The sequence below is a fragment of the Ornithorhynchus anatinus genome, chromosome 21, assembly GCF_004115215.2.
Source record: "Ornithorhynchus anatinus isolate Pmale09 chromosome 21, mOrnAna1.pri.v4, whole genome shotgun sequence".
NCBI lineage: Eukaryota > Metazoa > Chordata > Mammalia > Monotremata > Ornithorhynchidae > Ornithorhynchus > Ornithorhynchus anatinus.
The window spans coordinates 23,008,464-23,027,351 of record NC_041748.1 but is presented as its reverse complement, the minus strand read 5'-3'; the positions used below and the strand labels follow the sequence as shown (position 1 = coordinate 23,027,351).

The 18,888-nt window shown below is 58.0% G+C and overlaps 1 protein-coding gene across 7 annotated transcripts in view; it reads right to left on the bottom strand.

Moving 5' to 3' along the window:
* The window catches only part of AIFM3 (apoptosis inducing factor mitochondria associated 3), a 38,421-nt gene continuing 19,533 nt past the window's right edge, over positions 1-18,888 (bottom strand). For 5 of the 7 annotated variants that reach the window (XM_029049499.1, XM_029049500.2, XM_039915116.1 and 2 more), the window contains exons 9-21: positions 17,892-17,978; positions 17,558-17,649; positions 15,964-16,094; positions 15,284-15,399; positions 12,067-12,138; positions 10,415-10,478; positions 8,903-8,979; positions 7,278-7,395; positions 6,067-6,165; positions 4,891-4,966; positions 4,607-4,711; positions 2,365-2,385; positions 1-1,210 (exon numbers count right to left, since the gene is read on the bottom strand). In XM_029049499.1, the coding sequence (XP_028905332.1) occupies positions 1,171-1,210; positions 2,365-2,385; positions 4,607-4,711; positions 4,891-4,966; positions 6,067-6,165; positions 7,278-7,395; positions 8,903-8,979; positions 10,415-10,478; positions 12,067-12,138; positions 15,284-15,399; positions 15,964-16,094; positions 17,558-17,649; positions 17,892-17,978 (1,098 nt within the window). In that variant the 3' untranslated portion in view covers positions 1-1,170. The remainder of the gene's footprint in view (positions 1,211-2,364; positions 2,386-4,606; positions 4,712-4,890; positions 4,967-6,066; positions 6,166-7,277; positions 7,396-8,902; positions 8,980-10,414; positions 10,479-12,066; positions 12,139-15,283; positions 15,400-15,963; positions 16,095-17,557; positions 17,650-17,891; positions 17,979-18,888) is intronic. The other 2 variants (XM_029049502.2, XM_029049504.2) reach the window with 1 other exon arrangement.

Here is an 18,888-nt window from a genome sequence, read left to right as displayed (position 1 = left end):
GCTTCAGCGACCTGTAAAACGGGGACGAAGACGGTGAACCCCACGCGGGACGGGGGCCGCGTCCAACTCGATTTGCCGGTCCCTTCCCCGCGGCTTCGTACGGCGCCTGGCACGTAGTAAGTGCTTAACCAACAGCCCAATTCCATTAGGCAAACCTGCCCGGCTCCCGCGGTGTCCGCTTGGCTACCAGCCGGAGGATTTGTCCGGGCCCGGCTCTGTCCTGGTTGGGCAAGGGAGGGCCGAGAGGATGGATTTAGGCAGGGAGTTCTTATCCTGGACGGTCCGTGGCTCCTGATCGGCCCCGGAGCTGGCGTGAGGTCTGCCTGGAGGGGATTCCTGCGGCCAGAGGGGTCCCCGAGCTGATCTCCGCACCCCGATCTGGGAAGGTTTTGCTTTTTTGGCAAGAGAAGCCAATGGGGACCTGCCCAGTGCCATGCGGGGCTTCTTTCCGGGGCGGGGGGGCCTGAGAGGGGAGGTTGTTCTGGGGCTTGTGCTTCTCGGAGAGATAACTGGGGTGCGTACGTGTGTGTGAGAGAGAGTACATGTGTGAACGTACGTATACGTGTGCGCGCATGAGTGTACAAGTGTGCATGTGGGTGTGAGAGAATGTGTGTGAATGTGTGTATATATGTGGGTGCATGAGTGAATAAGTGTACGTGTGTGTGTGTGAGAGAGTATATGTGTGAATGTGTGTATATGTGTGCATGCCGGGGTGTGTAGTGTGACAGTACACAGTATGATTGTGTGCATACATGTATGTGTATATGTGTATAAGTGAGCACGTTTGTATGAGTGTGCGGGAGAGTACACGTGCGAGTGCGCAGATGTGTGTGTGCGTGAGCGTCTGGGTGTGGGACTCATCACGATAATTATGGCATTCGTACGTGCGTGTGTGTATGCGTGCAGGTGAGGGGCCACGTATGGGAATATACGTGGGCGTGGGTGGGTGCGCGCACACGTGTCGGGGAGAGTACACGTGTGTACACGCGACGGGCTGACGACGGCGGCGGTGGGAGCGCCGGATCTGCCGGTGGGCTCCGCGTGTCCCGGAGCGAGAGCGGGCGGCGGGCGGGCGGCTCCGCGGCGCCAGGTCCGGGGGAGCGGCACGGTCCGCACCACGGTCCGCTGCACGGTCCGCACCACGGTCAGCACCTCGGCCCCGGGCCGCGGTCAGTACCCTTTCCCCGTTAACCACGACATGTCTCCGGTTCTGCGGGCGGACACACAAAGCGACCCCGCCTCAGTCTCGGCTGCAGCTGCCCCCAGAAATGCCCCTTCTCCTCCCCCAGCTGCCCGCCCACCCACCTCCTACAGCCTCGGAGGGTCCCCGCGCTATCCTGCCGGGCCCCGCTGGCCCCGGGAGAGGATGAGAGCGGACGGCGGGACGGAGGGAGACAGAGCGCAGATCTCCTCGCCGATAGGATCGTTATTCTTACGACCGCTAGCGTTTCTTCGGTGCCGACTACCCGCCCGAGCCCTGTGACCGGACCACCAGATACGGCGCTCTGCGCGCAGCGGGCGTCCAGCACGGGGCTCCACACGTGGCGGACGCTCGGTACAGAGATCCGCCCACAGTGGGCATCCGGGAGAGAGCTCTGCGCGGTCCCCAGGACGGTGTTACGCGCACCGTGCACGACGACGCGCACAGTAGGCGTTCAGTAAATACGATTTGAATGGCGGAAAGATCGGTCGGAAACTATAAAATCTGTGGGCGTCCCCAATGGGAAGTAGGAGAAAGGACACGACCACCCTCAACGACTGCCCGCCCGCCAACACTCTGGGGGCAGGAGAGGGGTCTCCTCGTTGATCGGTTTGAATGCAGTCACCTCGCTGCTCTCCTACTCCAACCCGGCCTGCACACTTCATTCCTCTAATGCCAACCTACTCACTGCACCTCCATCTCATCTATCTCGCCACCGACCTCTCGCCCGCCTTCCGCCCCTGGCCTGAAATGCCGTCGCTCCTCGTATCGGACAAAGACTCCCCCCTTCCAAAGCCGCATTCGAAGGCCCGTCTCCTCCAGGAAGCCTTCCCGAAGCCCTCCGTTCCTCTTCTCCCACTCCCTTCTGCGTCCCCCGGACTTGCTCCCCCTTTTTATCCGCCAAATGCGTATCTGTCATTTATGTCTTTTGATATCTGTCTCCCCCTCTAGACCGTAAGCTCGCTGTGGGCAGGAATCGTGTCTGTTCAAGGTGGTGCTCTCCCAAGCTCTTAATACAGTGCTCTGCACACGGTACGCGCTCAAGAAATACGATCGACTGACTGGTAAAGCTGAGGAGTGTCCTCTCTAGGCCCGGGGGGGGGGGGGGGGCACCGAGGAATGAGGTTCTGATTAGCAAAAGGAAAATGTGAAAACCAACATACTTGCCATGACGAACGAACAGTCTTTAAGGCGTGAAAGCAATCAGAAGGAGAAAGAGAGACAGACAGAAAGACAGACACACTCAGAATTTCAGGAGTTTCACTGGAAGCCCCCCTCCCCTTGGCCTAAGACCCTCCCCGCGCGTTATCTCTGGGAAGACACTTGCTAAACTCAGAGCCCCAGTCAAGATATAAAATACTGGGCAGAGACAGCGTGGCTCGGTGGAAAGAACCCGGGCCCGGGGGTCCGGAGGCCTGGGGTCTCGGCCCCGGCCGGCACCGGCCTGCTGAGTGACCTCGGGCAAGTCGCTCAGCCGTTTTGGGCCTCGGTTTCCTCATCTGTAAAACGGGACCTAGATACCTGTCGCCTCACCCGGCCTCGGAACGTGGGGCTGGGATCTCGTGCGATCTGATTACCGTGGTGCTTCACACAGTGCCTGGCACCCAGGGACTAGACCGTGAGCTCCTCGTGGCCAGGGAATGTGTCCCTTATTGCGCTCTCCCAAGCGTTTAGTACAGTGCTCTCCCCACAGTAAGCGGTCAATGAATACGACTGACTGATTGACCCGGCAGATGCCTAATAAAAATCATCCTCAGTATCGACTACTGTCGTCAGGCAGCGCAGACTTTAGAGAGTCCAGGTCGGGGACGGTCCATCGAGACGTCCCATCCTGGGGCCCTGGGCGCTCTAGCCCGCTCCTGGGCCGACCAGCCGCGTGACGAGAGGGTACAGAGGGTGCCCAGGGGCAGGGGAAGCCCAACTTGGGGGGTTTAACCCCCAGAGCCCAGAACCCCCAGAGCGTACAACCCACGGGCACAACGGAATGACCGGGTGGGCATGGCCCCCCTGAGGGTGAGTGGTAACACTAAGAATAACTGTGCTCTTTGTTAAGCGCTTACTGTGTGCCAGGCACTCTTCTAAGCGCTGGAGTGGATACAAGCAAATCGGGTTGGACGTGGTCCCGGTCCCACATGGGGCTCACAGTCTTCATCCCCATTTGACAGATGAGGGAACCGAGGCACAGAGAAGTGAAGTGACTTACCGAAGGTCTCCTAGCATACGAGGGTCAGAGCCGGCACTGGGACCCTCCGACCCCCAGGCCCGTGCGTCAGCCCCTCCCCGACACTCAGAGTGGCCCACGCGGGAAAAGCGGGAAAGGGATCGATTTCCAAAAGGGGAAATAGAGGGGCCAGCGGCTCCTAAGGCCCAGAGTGGGTCTTCCTGCAATCCGGGGGGGGGCCAAGTGACCTCTTCCACCCAGAGTTCTGGAGCTTCCGGTCGAGAGAGAGAGGGAGGGTCCCAGGCTGGTAGGCCCAGGGGGTCTGACCTGGTGGGAAATCACTCAGGGATTGATACGTTTCAGCAGGTCCAGAGGGGAGGGGACGGGGGTGACCATCCGGGCTGGGTCACAGGGGAGAGTCTGGGATGGAGAGGGGGGGAGTCAGGGGTGTTCAACAGTCCAGGCTGGGTCACTGGGTCAGGGGGGAGAGTCAGAGGGGTGGGATGGTCCATGCTGGGTCACTGGGGAGAGTCAGGGAAGAAAAAGGGAGAGTCAGAGGTGTGGGATGGTCCGTCCCGGGTCACTGGGGAGAGTCAGAGATGGAGAGGGGAGAGTCAGAGGCGTGGGACGGTCCATGCCGGGTCACTGGAGAGAGTCACAGATGGAAAGGAGAGAGTCAGGACTGTGGGACGGTCTGTCCCGGGTCAATGGGGAGTCGGGGACGTGGGCTGGGGCTCCTGCTAACCACGAAGCCGGCTGTCCGGAAGAACGATCAGCCTGTGACTCCTCCACCTGCTCTAAGATCGCCATCGGCGACAGAGCCCTACGCTGCGTTGGGCGGGCTGGGCTCGGTCAGGGCCCTCCGCTCAGAGCCTGGCGTCCTTTCACTCTCACAGACGCGGCAAACGCGTTCAGACTTTCTGGGTCGTTTGGCCTGGCCGAGCTCTGGGGAGGGCCGAACCTGGCCGGGAAGCGGCCGCCGCTGGCCCCGCCGTCCCCACTGCCCCGGCCCTCCCTCCGCCTCCCCAGCGCTGGATAAGGGGGCACCAGTCCAGCCCGCCTCTCTGGAGTTGGCCAAGGGGCGAAGGCAGGAAAATGAGGATGGAGTCAGCTCGGGGGGGTGGGGGAGGGGAGAAATCATCCAGTCCCTAAGGCTGCAGGGGAGGGGGGGCAGAAGAAGGGCTGTGTGGGGCGGGGAGGGGTGGCGGTCGGTGGACGTGCCAGAGGGGACCCCCCGAACTTACTCCACGTCCCGCTTCCTGATGGCTCTCCCCGAGGCCATGACCTCGGCCACTTTGGACACGATGGGGTCGTAGTTCATACTGGCCACGGAAATGACCTCATCGCTCCTGCAAGGACAAGGGAGAGTGACCCAGAGGACCGCCCCCCCGCTCGGCCTGGGGTAGGAGGGGAGGGGAGGCCCGCCCCCGGCCAGGCAGGGCAACAGAGGAAACGATGGCAGGCCTGAGTCGCGGGGTGCCCACCCCCCTCGGCACCGGCCTTTAGGCCACCGGGTCCTCCTCCTTACTTAGTGTAGAATGCCACAAACTTGAACTCGTCCAGATCTCCCTGGATGATGACGTCGTCGAAACCCTCTCCGTGGCCTGAGGGAATGGTAGAGGAGACAACAAGCGCGCAACGCCCCCCTGCATCGAAAGCCTCCACCCCCCCATCCCAGATTCAGCCCCCTTTCCCGGCCCGACGGCCCCTTCTCCCCGCCACCCTCCCTCCGCACCCCATCCCTCCCCCTCGCTCGGCACACCTTAGCGGAAAGAGCCCGGGGTGGGAGTCAGGATTCCAATCCCGGCTCTGTCACCATCCGCTTGTGTGACAAACCTCCCCCCTTCAAAGCCATCCTGAAAGCTCCCCTCCTCCAGGAGGCCTTCCCAGGCTGAGCCCCCCTTTTCCTCTGCTCCTCCGTCCCTCCCCTCACCCCGACTCCCTCCCTCCGCTCTACCCCCCTCCCCGCCCCACTGCACTTGCGTATATAAGCACATATTTATGATTCTATGTATTTTATTAATGATGTGCATATATCTACAATTCTATTAATTTATTTTGATGCTGGCCTACTTTTTGTTTCGTTAACCGTCTCCCCCCCTTCCAGACTGTGAGCCCGTTGTTGGGTAGGGATTGGCTCTATCTGTTGCCAAATTGTACTTTCCAAGCGCTCAGCACAGTGCTCTGCACACAGCAAGTGCTCAATAAATACGACTGAACCAACGCCCCCTCCCCGAATGCCCCAAGCCTCCCCTGGAGTGCCCACCTCCTCCGACATGTTTCATGCCCACGAATACGTAAGGACGCGCTCTCAGAGCGTCACCAGTCTTCCGAGTAGATCATTTTCCCTGATGTTTGTTATGCGCTGACTATGTGCCCAGCACTGTACTAAGTGCCGGGGTAGAGACAAGCTCACCCAGTTGGACAAAGTCCACGTCCCATATGGGGTTCTTAGTCTTAATCCCCATTTTAGAGATGAGGTCGCTGAAGCCCAGAGAAGTGAAGCGACCTGCTCCAGGTCACACAGCGGGCAAGTGGAGAAGCCGGGATTAGAACCCAGGTCCCTCTGACTCCCAGGCCCGGGCTCTTTCCACTAGGCCACGCTGCTTCTCCTCCCACAGCCTAGCAGGGCCGGGCCCCCGCCCACCCGGGGCTTCACGTCGAGGGTCTCCTGGAGCCCCCCGCGCCCAGCCCGCTCCTGTACCTGCGTAACGGATGCTCTTCCCGAACATGGCGGTCCAGAGGCAGGGCACGGTGCTGATCTCCGCTTCCTGAGCCAGCATGTTCTGTGCGGCCACACGCCCTGGGGGAGGCGGCGCCCCGGGAGGGGGCGGAGGTCTCAGTGGGACCCCCGGGGAGAGGGGCTTGGGTCTCATCCAGGCAGGACGGGGAGGGCCTGGGCCGGCTTGAAGGCGCGGGGACCGGTGCCGGGACCCCCGCCCCAAGGGGGGCTCGGGAGGGGAGGGACCTTCTCGCCGTACTTCGACCTCACCCCTTTCGCCCCCGACCTCTTGCCTCTGGTCTGGAAGGCCCTCCCTCTTCCAATCTGACAAGCGACGACTCTCCCCTCGCTTCGAATCCTTATCGAAGGCCCATCTCCTCCCCCAAGAAGCCTTCCCTGACTAAGCCCCCCTTTCCTCTTCTCCCACTCCCTTCCGCGTCGTCCTGACCTGCTCCCTTTATTCATCCCCCCTCCCGGCCCCACGGCACCTAGGTACGTACCTGTCATTTTATTTATTTATATTAATGCCCGTCTCCTCTACTGGCCTGTGCATTCATTCCTTCAATTGTATTTATTAAGCGCTTACTGAGGGCAGAGCACCGCATTAAGTGCTTGGGGAAAGTACAACAACAAACAGTGACATTCCGTGCCCGCGACAAGCTCACGGCCTAGAGGGGCACAGGGAATATCGCTGTAGGCGGGGAATGTATCCGTTATATCATGCTGGACTCTCCCAAATGCTTAGTCCAGTGCTCCGCACGCAGTAAGCGCTCAATAAACATGACCGATTGACCACTAGAACCCGGCCCCAGTGGGAAGGCCCCACCTTCTACTCAGCCCATCTCCCTTCCAGGCAGGGCCCGCGTTCGCTCTTGAGGGCATCGGGTCTCCCATGCGCTTAGCACAGGGTTCTGCACGCAGTGAGGGCTCAATAAATAGCACTGAAGGAGAGATGCCCACGTTGACCCCCGCCTGGGAGCGGCGGGAGGGGGGTGACGGTTGAACCTCAGTTTCCCGGGGCATTTCCCGGGAGGCTCGGGTCGGGAGGGCGGGTCCCTCTTTCCCAGGACGGTCTTCCGTCCACTACCGTCCCCTACCCCGTGGCGGTCGCGTCCGTCCGCTACCGGCTTCTGCCGGACGGCGGCCGCAGGGCCCCGCCCGCCCCACCCAGGGCGGGGGAAGCGCGCGCCCACCGTGCATATGAGCCATCTGCCAGTGAGGGACGTTGACTTTCTTGTTGTTCCTCAGGGCCAGCGGGAAGGTGACCACGTCTCCGGCCGCGAACACCCCGGGGACGTTCGTCTGCATCATCTGCCGGTCGGAGAAGGTCCGGACGTCAGCGACGGGGGCCCCGCGAGGAAAGGGAGAGAGAGAGGCAGAGGGACAGGGACGAAGTCAGTACATTTCGACTGATGTCTATCGCCCCCGCGCTAGACTGTAAGCTCGCTGTGGGGAGGGAATGTGTCTATTGTTGAACTGTCCTCTCCCGAGAGCTTAGTACAGTGCCTCGCACACAGAGAGCGCTCAATAAATACGACGGACTGACTGACGGAGAAGCAGCGTGGACTAGTGGATGAAGCCCGGGCCTGGGAGTCAGAAGGACCTGGTTTGTGACTCTCACACCTGTGCTCTATATTTATTGAGCGCTTACTAGAGCACTGTACTAAGCGCTTGGAACGTACAAATCGGCAACAGACATTAGCCCCCCCCCCCCCCCGCTTCTCTACTGTGTGACCTTGGGTAACTCACTTCATTTCTCTAGGCCTCAGTTGCTTCATCTGTGTCCAACCTGATTTGCTTGCATCCCCCCCGCAATGCTCAGTACAGTGCCTGGCACATAGAACGCGCTTAATAAATGCCCCAATTATTATTACTATTACCAGGGAGTTTGCTATGGTTTTCCATCCTTCCCCCCGACCTCCCCGAGGAAAGGGCCAGAATCTAGAATCCTCCTGGTGGCGATTTTACCCCAGTTGGGCAAAAAGGGGAGGGAAGGGACCCCGACTCTCAGCACAGCCTCCCCTCACCCACTCGGACCGTCCCCGGGGCTCTTGGCTTGGGCGGATACTTGGCGTCAGCGAGTGGCTCAGCACCTCCACCCCACAGCCAACTCCCCGAGAACTGTGGAGGTGCTCGAATCGGGGCCGCCCGCCCAACCCATCCCACCGCGAACTATTTATTGCCCTATTTATTTTGTTAATGAGATGTACGTCCCCTTGATTCTATTTATTGCTACTGTTTCTGTCCGTCCGTCTCCCCCGATTCGACCGTAAGCCCGCCAATGGGCAGGGACCGTCTCTATCTGTGGCCGAGTTGTCCATTCCAAGCGCTTAGTACAGTGCTCTGCACATAGTAAGCACTCAATAAATACTACTGAATGAAGGAATGAAGGAATGGAGGTCCTTGAATCACCCACCCAAGCCATCCCGCCCAACTCGGGACTCCGTCACGTCAGCGAGCGTCCCCCGTCACCTTCTCCACATCCCCTGCCCGGACCGGGGCCTGGCTCGCGCCAGCTCCGGGCTGCGAAAGATCGGGAAGCAGCGTGGCCTAGTGGATAGAGCCCGGGCCCGGAAGTCAGAAGGACCTGGGTTCTAATTCCGGCTCCGCCACCTGTCTGCTGTCTGACCTGGGGAAAGTCACCCTGATTTCTCTGGGCCCCGGTTCCCTCATCGGAAAAATGGGGATTGGGGCCGGGAGCCTCACGTGGGACAGGGTCCGTGTCCGACACGACCCGCTTGTATCCGCCCCAGGGTTTAGCACAGTGCCTACCGCAGGGTAAGCAATTAAATACCACACACCCACACAAAAAGCTCACCTTGTTGACTGGGATGAAGCCCTTGGAGTCGATGCTGATGCCACTCTGCTTCAGGAACCCCGTGGCTGGCACGGCTCCTGTCCCAACGAGAGCCCACCCCGCCAAAATTTAACACGCCCCCCCGCCCCCCACTCCCCATCTTCGGCTCCAGTGCTTAGCGGAAAGTGGGCCTGGAAGTCGGGAGACCGAGGTTCTAATCCCTGTCCTGCTGTGCGTCCTTGGGCGAGTCTCTTAACCTAATAATAATAATAACCGTGATACCTGTTAAGCGCTGACTACGTAAGCTCGTCCTCTAGACCGTTAGCTCACTGTGGGCAGGGAATGTGTCTGCTTATTATTATATTGTACCCGCCCAAGCGCTTCCGCACGGTAAGCGCTCAATAAATAGGACTGAACGAATGAATATGTAACAAGCATTGTCCTAAGCACCGAGGGGTAGATGAAAGATCGTCAGGTCCCACGTGGGGCCCACATTGCGAGCGGGAGGGAGAACGACTACTGAATTCCCCATTCTGCAGATGACGGAACCGAGACCCAGGAAAGTTACGTGACTTGTCCAGGGTCACACACCAGGTACACGGTGGAGCTGGGATTAGAACCCAGGTCCTCTGACTCCAGGGCCCCGGGGTCTTTCCACTAGGACGTGCTGCTTCTCTAAGCATCGGTTTCCTCATCTGAGAAATGGGGTTGAGAACCCCATTCCCCCCTACCTCTAGACCAGCAGCCCCGTTTGGGACAGGGACAGGGTTTGGACTGCTTATCCTGCCTGTACACAGTGTTTAGCTTAGGGATTAATAGATACCCTACAGCGTGACTCAGTGGAAAGAGCCCGGGCTCGGGAGTCAGAGGTCCTGGGTTCAAATCCCGGCCCTTCCACTTGTCAGCTGTGTGACCGTGGGCAAGTCACTTCATTTCTCTGTGCCTCAGTTACCTCATCTGTAAAATGGGGATTAACTGTGAGTTCCATGGGGGACAACCTGATTACCCTGTATCCACCCCAGCGCTTAGAACAGTGCTCTGCACAGAGTAAGCGCTTAACAAATTATTAAATACCTCCCCCTCCTAAGGATTGCTGTAAGGGGCATATCCAGAGTCGGGCTGCCTTTCGGCGGAGCCCGGAGATGAGATGGACGGCTGAGGTTGGGCCGGGACCAAAGCCCCGTTACGATATTACTTCAGCGCTCGCTCTGTGGTAAACACCGGGGGAGGTACGGGATCACCCCATCGGACACCGTCCCACATGCGGCTCACGGTCTAAGCGAGGGAGAGCAGGGACCTGATCCCCATTTTACAGATAAGGGAACGGAGGCCCAGAGACGTTCGGTGACCTGCCCACCATCACCCAGCAGGCCGGGGCCGATGCGGGATTCCAACGCGCAACTCCCCGACGTGAGTTCCTTCCCCCGGTCTCTGATGCCCCCGCAGTCCTGGCTGCTTCCTCCAGCCCACGCACAGACCAAGGGGTGCCGAGAGAGACCCCCTCGCCCATCCTCTCCCAGACCCCCCACTTACCTATGCCCACCACGCAGACGTCGGCCCGCAGGACCTTGCTGCTTTTCAGCACCACCTCCTTGAGCTGCGGGCAGATGAGGGATAAAAAAGACCGGGACCCGCCCCTTCACACCCCCAAGCCCCCTTCTACGGTAGGCTCGGAGCCAGGAGCCCTCTTGGTTTTTTGTTTTTTTAATGGTATCTGTTAAGCACTTACTAAGTGCCAGGGACTGTACTAAGCGCTGGGGTAGATACAAGTTCATCAGGTTGGACGGAATCCCCGGCCCACATGGGATTCACAGCCTTAATGCCCATTTTACAGATGAGGCAACTGAGGTCCGGAGAAGTGAAGTGACCAGCCCTCTTGACCTTGAAAACCTAAGTGGAGTCCTCGTAGTAAGAATCTAGACTATAAATTAGTTGCGGGCAGGGAATGATTACACTGTAAGCCCGATTAGACCGTAGGCCCATCAAAGGGCAGGGACCGTCTCTCTCTGTTACCGATTTGTCCGTTCCAAGCGCTTAGTACAGTGCTCTGCACATAGTAAGCGCTCAATAAATACTATTGAATGAATTAATGAGTCGGTTTATTGTGATGTTGTCCTCTCCCAAGGGCTTAATGCAGTGCTCCCCACACAGCGCGAAGCAGCGTGGCTCAGTGGAAAGAACATGGGCTTTGGAGTCAGAGGTCATGAGTTCGAATCCCGGCTCTGCCACTTGTCAGCTGTGTGACTGTGGGCAAGTCACTTCACTTCTCTGGGCCTCAGTTACCCCGTCTGTAAAATGGGGATGAAGACCGTGAGCCCCACGTGGGACAACCTGATTCCCCCGTGTCTCCCCCAGCGCTTAGAACGGTGCTCTGCACATAGTAAGCGCTTAACAAATACCAACATTATTATTATTATTATTGTTACAGCGAGCGCTCAATAAATACGACCGACCGGCAATCAGGTTAGCGAGGGGGCCGCAGGTTCCGGCCGGGGACCGGGCCTCCCGGGAGCAGGGTTCGGCTGCCCCGGAGGACTACGGGCAGCTGCCCGATGGGCCGAGAGAGGACTCGTGCGCCCCGAGGGGGGGGAAGGAGGAGCAGTTTGAGGTCATCCATTGCCAGGACCCTCAGCCCGGCTCCCCCCGACCCCGTTCTCCCAGTCCTGGAAGCTCCACCCAGGAGAGGCAGTTTACAGAGAAGCGGCGTGGCTCAGTGGAAAGAGCACGGGCTTCGGAGTCAGAGGTCATGGGTTCTAATCCCGGCTCGGCCACTTGTCAACTGTGTGACTTTGGGCAAGTCACTTAATTTCTCGGTGCCTCCGTTACCTCATCTGTAAAACGGGGATGAAGACTGTGAGCCCCACGTGGGACAATCTGATTCCCCTGTGTCTACCCCAGGGCCCGGGACAGTGCTCGGCACATAGTAAGCGCTTAACAAATACCGACATCATCAGTCTCACCCTTCCCGAGGGCCAATTCCGGATCCAGCCGGGGCGACCGCCGGCGGGATGTGAGGGGCCCTCCTGCTCGCCACACTCCTTCCCTCCCATCACCCCGGCACACGCTGCACATTCTTCCTCGGGGCAGGAAGGGGACTGGGCTTGGGGAAGGATGGTTGGGGCGTCGGTCCACCCGTCCATCCGGCAGAAAACCGGCCGCCCCGGCGGAGCGGACCCTTCGCTTACCTGCCCGCCCTGGGCCCTCAGCTCCGACACCTCCGTCTGCATGTAGAACTTCACCCGGCGGTTTTCGAACATCTGGGGGCAGGAACAGAAGTCAAGCGACCGGATTGGTGTTTTGAGGATTTAGAAGCTGGGTCGAATTTGGAATGAAACACGTGTTGGGGCTAAAATGCGGACATCTCCGTTCTTCATTCGTAAAGACAAGATACAGCGATCCCTTTATCGTTCTTCAATCGGTCAATGGTGTTCACCGACCGCTTTTTGAGGATTTAGAAGCCGGGTCTAATTTGGAATGAAACACGTGTTGGGGCTAAAATGCGGACATCTCCGTTCTTCATTCGTAAAGACAAGATACAGCGATCCCCTTATCGTTCTTCCATCGGTCAACGGTGTTCACCGACCGCTTTTTGAGGATTTAGAAGGTGGGTTTAATTTGGAATGAAAGACGTGTCGGGGCTAAAATGCGGACATCTCCGTTCTTCAATCATCATTCTTCAATCATTCATTCTTCAATCGGTCAACGGTGTTCACCGACCGCTTTTCGAGGATTTAGAAGCCGGGTTTCATTTGGAATGAAAGTCGTGTTGGGGCTAAAATGCGGACATCTCCGTTCTTCATTCGTAATGACAAGACACAGCGCTCCCCTTATCGTTCTTCAATGGGTCAATGGTGTTGAGCGAGCGCTTACCGTGTGCGGACCGCTGAGCGCTGGGGAGAATACGATAGAGTCGGTAGACACCTTCCCTGCCCACCACGAACTTATGGTCTAAAGGACTGTCGGTCGGTGGAATTGATTGAGTGCTTACCGTGTGCAGAGCGCCGTAAGTGCTTAGCGAAGCCACGGTTATTATTTTTGTTATCGTTGTGATACGGGGGGCACAGGACCGGACCCCTCTCGTGCCAACCTCCTTGCTGTGCCTTGCTCTCGTCTCACCCGCCGTCATCGCCGTGCCCACGCCCGCCTCCTTCCCGGGACCCCCTTCCCTTTCCCATCTGACATTTATTCGTTCATTCAATAGTATTTATTGAGCGCTTACTATGTGCAGAGCACTGTACTAAGCGCTTGGAATGGACAATTCGGCAACAGATAGATGCCTTCCCTGATAATAACAACAACGTATCTGCATCACCTATTCGTCGGAGTTCTCACCCGCTGCGCACTTCGCTACTCATCTCCCTCCACGCCACAGCACGTATGTACATAATAATTATAATTATATCTGTAACGATAACCGTGGTATTTATTAAGCGCTTACTACAGGTCAAACCCTGTGCTCTTATCAGCCTCCCTTGATAGGCGTTAAAGGAGACTGAAAGCTCCGTGTGAGCAGGGAGCGTGTCTACTTACTCCACTGCGCAGTACTCTCCCAAGCGCTTAGCACAGCATTCCGCGTTGTAGGCGTTCAGTAAATCCCACCCACTGATTAATTCCTCCCTGGTCCAGCGCTGAAGCGACCAGACTTTCCAAAGCTCTGCGGCTACCGCGGTAGCTCGGAGACCCCGGGACTCACCTTCCTCTGACCCCCTCTAGACTGAGAACCCATTGCGGGCAGGGAATGTGTCTGTTCATTGTTATACTGCACTCTCCGGAGCGCTCAGTACAGTGCTCTGCACACTGCAAGGGCTCGATCAATACGATTGACTGACTCCAGGGCGTTCGCCTCGGTAACCACGGCGATCTCGCCACGGAAACGGCCCGGAGGCTGTAGCCTGTAGGTGTCCTCTAGACTCCAGGTTTGTTATGGGCAGGGAGCGGAAGGAGCCTGGGCTTCGGAGTCAGAGGTCAAGGGTTCGAGTGCCCCGGCTCTGCCACTTGTCAGCTGTGTGACTGTGGGCAAGTCACTTCGCTTCTCTGTGCCTCAGTGACCCCATCTGTAAAATGGGGATCAACCGTGAGCCTCCCGTGGGACAACCTGTATCTCCCCCAGCGCTTAGAACAGTGCCCTGCACACAGTAAGCGCTTAACAAATACCAACATTATTATTATTATGTGTCTATTGTTAGAGTGTCCTCTCCCAAGCGCTTAGTACAGCGCTCCACAAAGCAAGCGCTCAGTAAATAAGATCGACTGATTGGCTTAGTGCTCTGCATTCATTCAACTGGATTTACTGAGCGCTTACTGTTTGCAGACCCCTGTGCTGAGCGCTTGGGAGAGGATGACAGAACAATAAACATAAAGGATGATAGACAGGAGAAGCAGCGCGGCTCAGTGGAAAGAGCCCGGGCTTGGGAGTCAGAGGTCATGGGTTCGAATCCCGGATCTGCCGCTTGGCAGCTGTGGGACCGTGGGCAAGTCACTTAACTTCTCTGGGCCTCAGTTCCCTCATCTGTCAAATGGGGATTAATTGTGAGCCTCACGTGGGACAACCTGATTACCGTGTAACTACCCCAGCGCTTAGAACAGTGCTCTGCACATAGTAAGCGTTTAACAAATACCAACATTATTATAGTGAACACTTCACTTCTCTGGGCCTCAGTTCCCTCATCTGAAAAATGGGGATGAAAACTGTGAGCCCTACGTGGGACAACCGGATCACCTTGTATCCCCCCAGTGCTTAGAACGGTGCACAGAGTAAGCGCTTAACAAATACCAACATTATTAAGAAGCAGTGTGGCTGAGTGGAAAGGGCTCGGGCTTGGGAGTCAGAGGTCATGGGTTCGAATCCCGGCTCTGCCACTTGGCAGCTGGGGACTGGGGGGCAAGCCACTTCACTTCTCCGGGCCTCAGTGACCTCATCTGGAAAATGGGGATGAAGACTGTGAGCCTCCCGTGGGACGACCTGATGATCCCGTATCTCCCCCAGCGCTTAGAACAGTGCTCTGCCCATGGTAAGCGCTTAACAAATACTAACAATTTATTATTATTAAATAGACATTCCTTGCCCATTCATTCATTCAATAGTATTTATTGAGCGCTTACTATGGGCAGAGCACTGTACTAAGCGCTTGGAATGGACAAACGGGTAACAGATAGAGACGGTCCCTGCCCTTCGACGGCCTTACGGTCTAATCGGGGGAGACGGACACAAGGAGCTCATAGCCTAGAGCACCCAGGAAGCACGCGATAAAAACGATGGATTGAGGGATCGATTTGGTCGGGAAGCTTCCCCCCGGCAGGATCAGAACCCAGGTCTTCCGGTTCCCAGAGGGGTAACCCCACCCCCTTCCCCCCAAAACACGCACCCCACGGTCCCGAGGGGCGGGGGGACCGACGTCTGACCTTCATGAGGGCTCGGCCGACCTTCTCCCCGAGGAACCTCTTAAAGGGCACCTCCTCCAGCTCCACCACGGACACGGAATGGGCCTTTTCCGTCAAGTAGGCTGCCACCTCCATCCCTGTGGACAGAGGGGAGCCGGAAAATTCTCGCCCGGCGCCGAGCCGGAGACCTCGGAGACCCGTTGGGGGAATCTACCGTCCCCCCCGCCTCCGTCCCGCTGCAGAGACCCGCTGAGAAGCAGCGTGGCGTAGGAGCCCGGGCCCGGGAGTCAGCAAGTCACGGTTTCTAATCCCGGCTCCGCCGCCCGTCCGCTGCGTGACGCTGGACGGGTCACGTCGCCTCTCCCCCGCTGGAAAATGGGGAGTCAGACCTGAGCCCCACAGGGGACGGGGTCCGTGGGGACGGGTCTGCGTCCACCCCGGCGTTCAGTACAGAGTAAGAGCTTAACCAATACCATCATTAACAAATACCGTCATTAACGAGCATCTCTCGCCCGCTGGGGCGATGGAGGTCTGGGGTCGGGCTGAGCAGCCGGGCCAGGTGCCCCGGGGGCCGGTGGTGACCGGGATCACGGCCCGGATCTCTCCCACGGCGCAGGGGCGGGGGGGGGGGGACGCGTGGGGGTTGGGGGGGGCGACGCGGGCAGTCCCGGGGGGCTCCCCCGGCGCTGAGAGACCCTCACCCAGGAAGGAAGCCCCCACGACGACGGCGTTCCGGCCACTGGCCAGTTTCACGATGCGGTTGGCGTCTTCCGGGGTTTGGATGGTGAAAACGTTCTCCACTTCCTTCCCTTTGCAGCTCAGGGTCTTCGGGCTGCAGCATACCCACACAAAATAATAATAATTGTGGTAATTATCATTATTACCAGTAATAATAATAATGTCGGTATTGGTGAAGCGCTTACTGTGTGCAGAGCACTGTTCTAAGCGCTGGGGGAGATACAGGGTCATCAGGTTGTCCCACGGGAGGCTCACGGTTCATCCCCATTTTACAGATGAGGGAACTGAGGCCCAGAAAAGTGAAGTGACTTGCCCACAGTCACCCGGCTGACAGGTGGCAGAGCCGGGATTCGAACTCATGACCTCCGACTCCCAAGCCCGGGCCCTTTCCACTGAGCCACGCCGCTTCTCTGTTTAATAATACACTGGGCCTACACTGGGCCAATAATAATAATAAGCTTAATAATAAAACAATAAAAACTGTGGTATTTGTTGAGCGTCTTCTACGTGCCAAGCCCCGGGGTAGCTGTGACACGGCCAGACGCGATCCGGTCTCTGTCGCCCGTCGGGGCTCACAGTCTAAGGGGGAGAACACATATTGGACCCCCACTTCACAGATGAGGAAACCGAGGCACCGAGGCGATACGGTATTTGCTAAGCGCTCACCCTGTGCCAGGCACTGTGCTAAGCCCTGGGATGGATACAAGCGTTTCGGGTTGGACGTAGTCCCTGTCCCACGTGGGGCTCACCGTCTCCTTCCCCATTTTACAGATCAGATAAGTGAGGCACAGAGAAGTGAAGTGACCTGCTCAAAGTCACGCAACGAGCGAGTGGTGGGGCGGGGATTAGAACCCGCGCCCTTCCGACTCCCGGATCGGCGCTCCATCCACTACGCCGTGCTGCATCTCGACAGTCAGGTGACTCATCCAGGGTCACGCGGCAGGTAAATGGCGGAGCCGGGATGAGAACCCAGGGCTTCCGAATCTTAGGGGTCGGATTCACACACACACAAACACTAATTCTCTTCCCCTCTTCCAAACCCTACTTCGAGCTCACCTCCTCCAAGAGGCCTTCCCAGACTGAGCTTCTCCCTCTGCTCCCTCTACCCGCCCCCCTTCACCTCTCCGCCGCCGCCAAACCCTCTTTTCCCCCCATTTCCCTCCGCTCCTCCCCCTCTCCCTTCCCACCCCCTCAGCACCGTACTCGTCCGCTCGACTGTCTATATTTTCGTCACCCTATTTATTTTGTTAATGAGACGTACATCGCCTCGATTCTATTTATTTGCTATTGTTTCAGTGAGATGCTCATCCCCTCCATTCTGTTTATCGCTACCGTTCTCGTCCGTCCGTCTCCCCCGATTAGACCGTGCGCCCGTCGGGGGGCAGGGACCGTCTCTGTCCGTTACCGATCTGTCCATTCCAAGCGCTCAGTACGGTGCTCCGCACATAGTAAGCGCTCAATAGATACTAGCGAATGAATGAATGAAAGAGAGAAGCAGCCCAGGAGGGTCTCCGACCTGGGGGTACCGTGGGGATCAGGGACGGCTGCGGAACTCACATGTTTCCGGTCGCGATCAACAGCTTGTTGTACTCCATCTTGAAGCCATCCTTGAGCACGACTTTCTTGTTCTTGACGTCCACAGACGCGACCTGAAATGGCGCCGAGGAGCGGGGAGTTCCCCTACCCCCTCCTCGCCCTCCACATTGGGCGCCGCGGCAGCCAGCCCGGGATGCCAACCTAGACCCCCCCTAGGGACGCCCGAGCAGGGACCCGAGGATGTCGTGACAGAAAACCGGGGGAAACTGAGTCAGGCGGCCGCCAACGCAGTCGGGCAGACTCCCCGACTCCCACGGGGGCCCCGGCGACCGGGAGGAAGACGCCCCTGTCTCACCTGAGTCTCCGTCAGCACCTCGATGTTGTACGTCCGGAAGAATTCCTTGGGGCGCAAGGCGATCTGCTCTGGCTGGGAATCCAGGGACTACGGGAGAGGACGGATTTGGGTCATCCCTCGCCCTTCAATATCCGACAGACCCCCGCCTTCCCCACCTTCAAAGCCTTTCCAAGAGGCCTTCCCCGACTCAGCCCTCATTCCCTCTCCTCCCGCTCCCTTCTGCGGCGCCCCGGCGCTTAGTACAGTCCCCGGCACGTCGCGCTTAACCAATACCACGATGATTGTTATTACCGCTGTCGGATTCGCACCCTTTATTCGTCCCGACGTCGGCCCCGCGGTACTTCTATCCGCATCCGAAATCTATTTTAATGTCTGTCTGCCTCTCTTGACTGTCAGCTCCTTGTGGGCGGGGAACCCATCTACCAACTCGTTCGACTGTACTCTCCCCAGCGCTTAGTACAGTGTTCTGCCCACAGCAAATGCTCAATAAACACTCAATCCTCTACTCAATACTCTGCACACAGTAGGCACTCAGTAAGACCGTGAGCCCGTCAAAGGGCAGGGACCGCCTCTATCTGTTACCGATTTGTCCATTCCAAGCGCTTAGGACAGTGCTCTGCACATAGTAGGCGCTCAATAAATACTATTGAATGAACGAATGATGATAATGGCGGTACTCGTTAAGTGCTTACTATGTGCCAGGCGCTGTACTAAGCACTGGGGCAGCGTGGCTCCGCGGAAAGAGCCCGCGCTTAGGAGTCAGCGGTCACGGGTTCGAATCCCGGCTCCGCCACTTGTCAGCTGGGTGACCGAGGGCAAGTCACTTCACTTCTCGGTGCCTCAGTTACCTCATCTGTAAAATGGGGATGAAGACCGCGAGCCCCACGTGGGACAACCTGAGTCCCCTCTGTCTCCCCCGGCGCTTAGAACAGTGCTCGGCACATAGTAAGCGCTTAACAAACACCCACATTATTATTATTATTAACTTCTCTGGGCC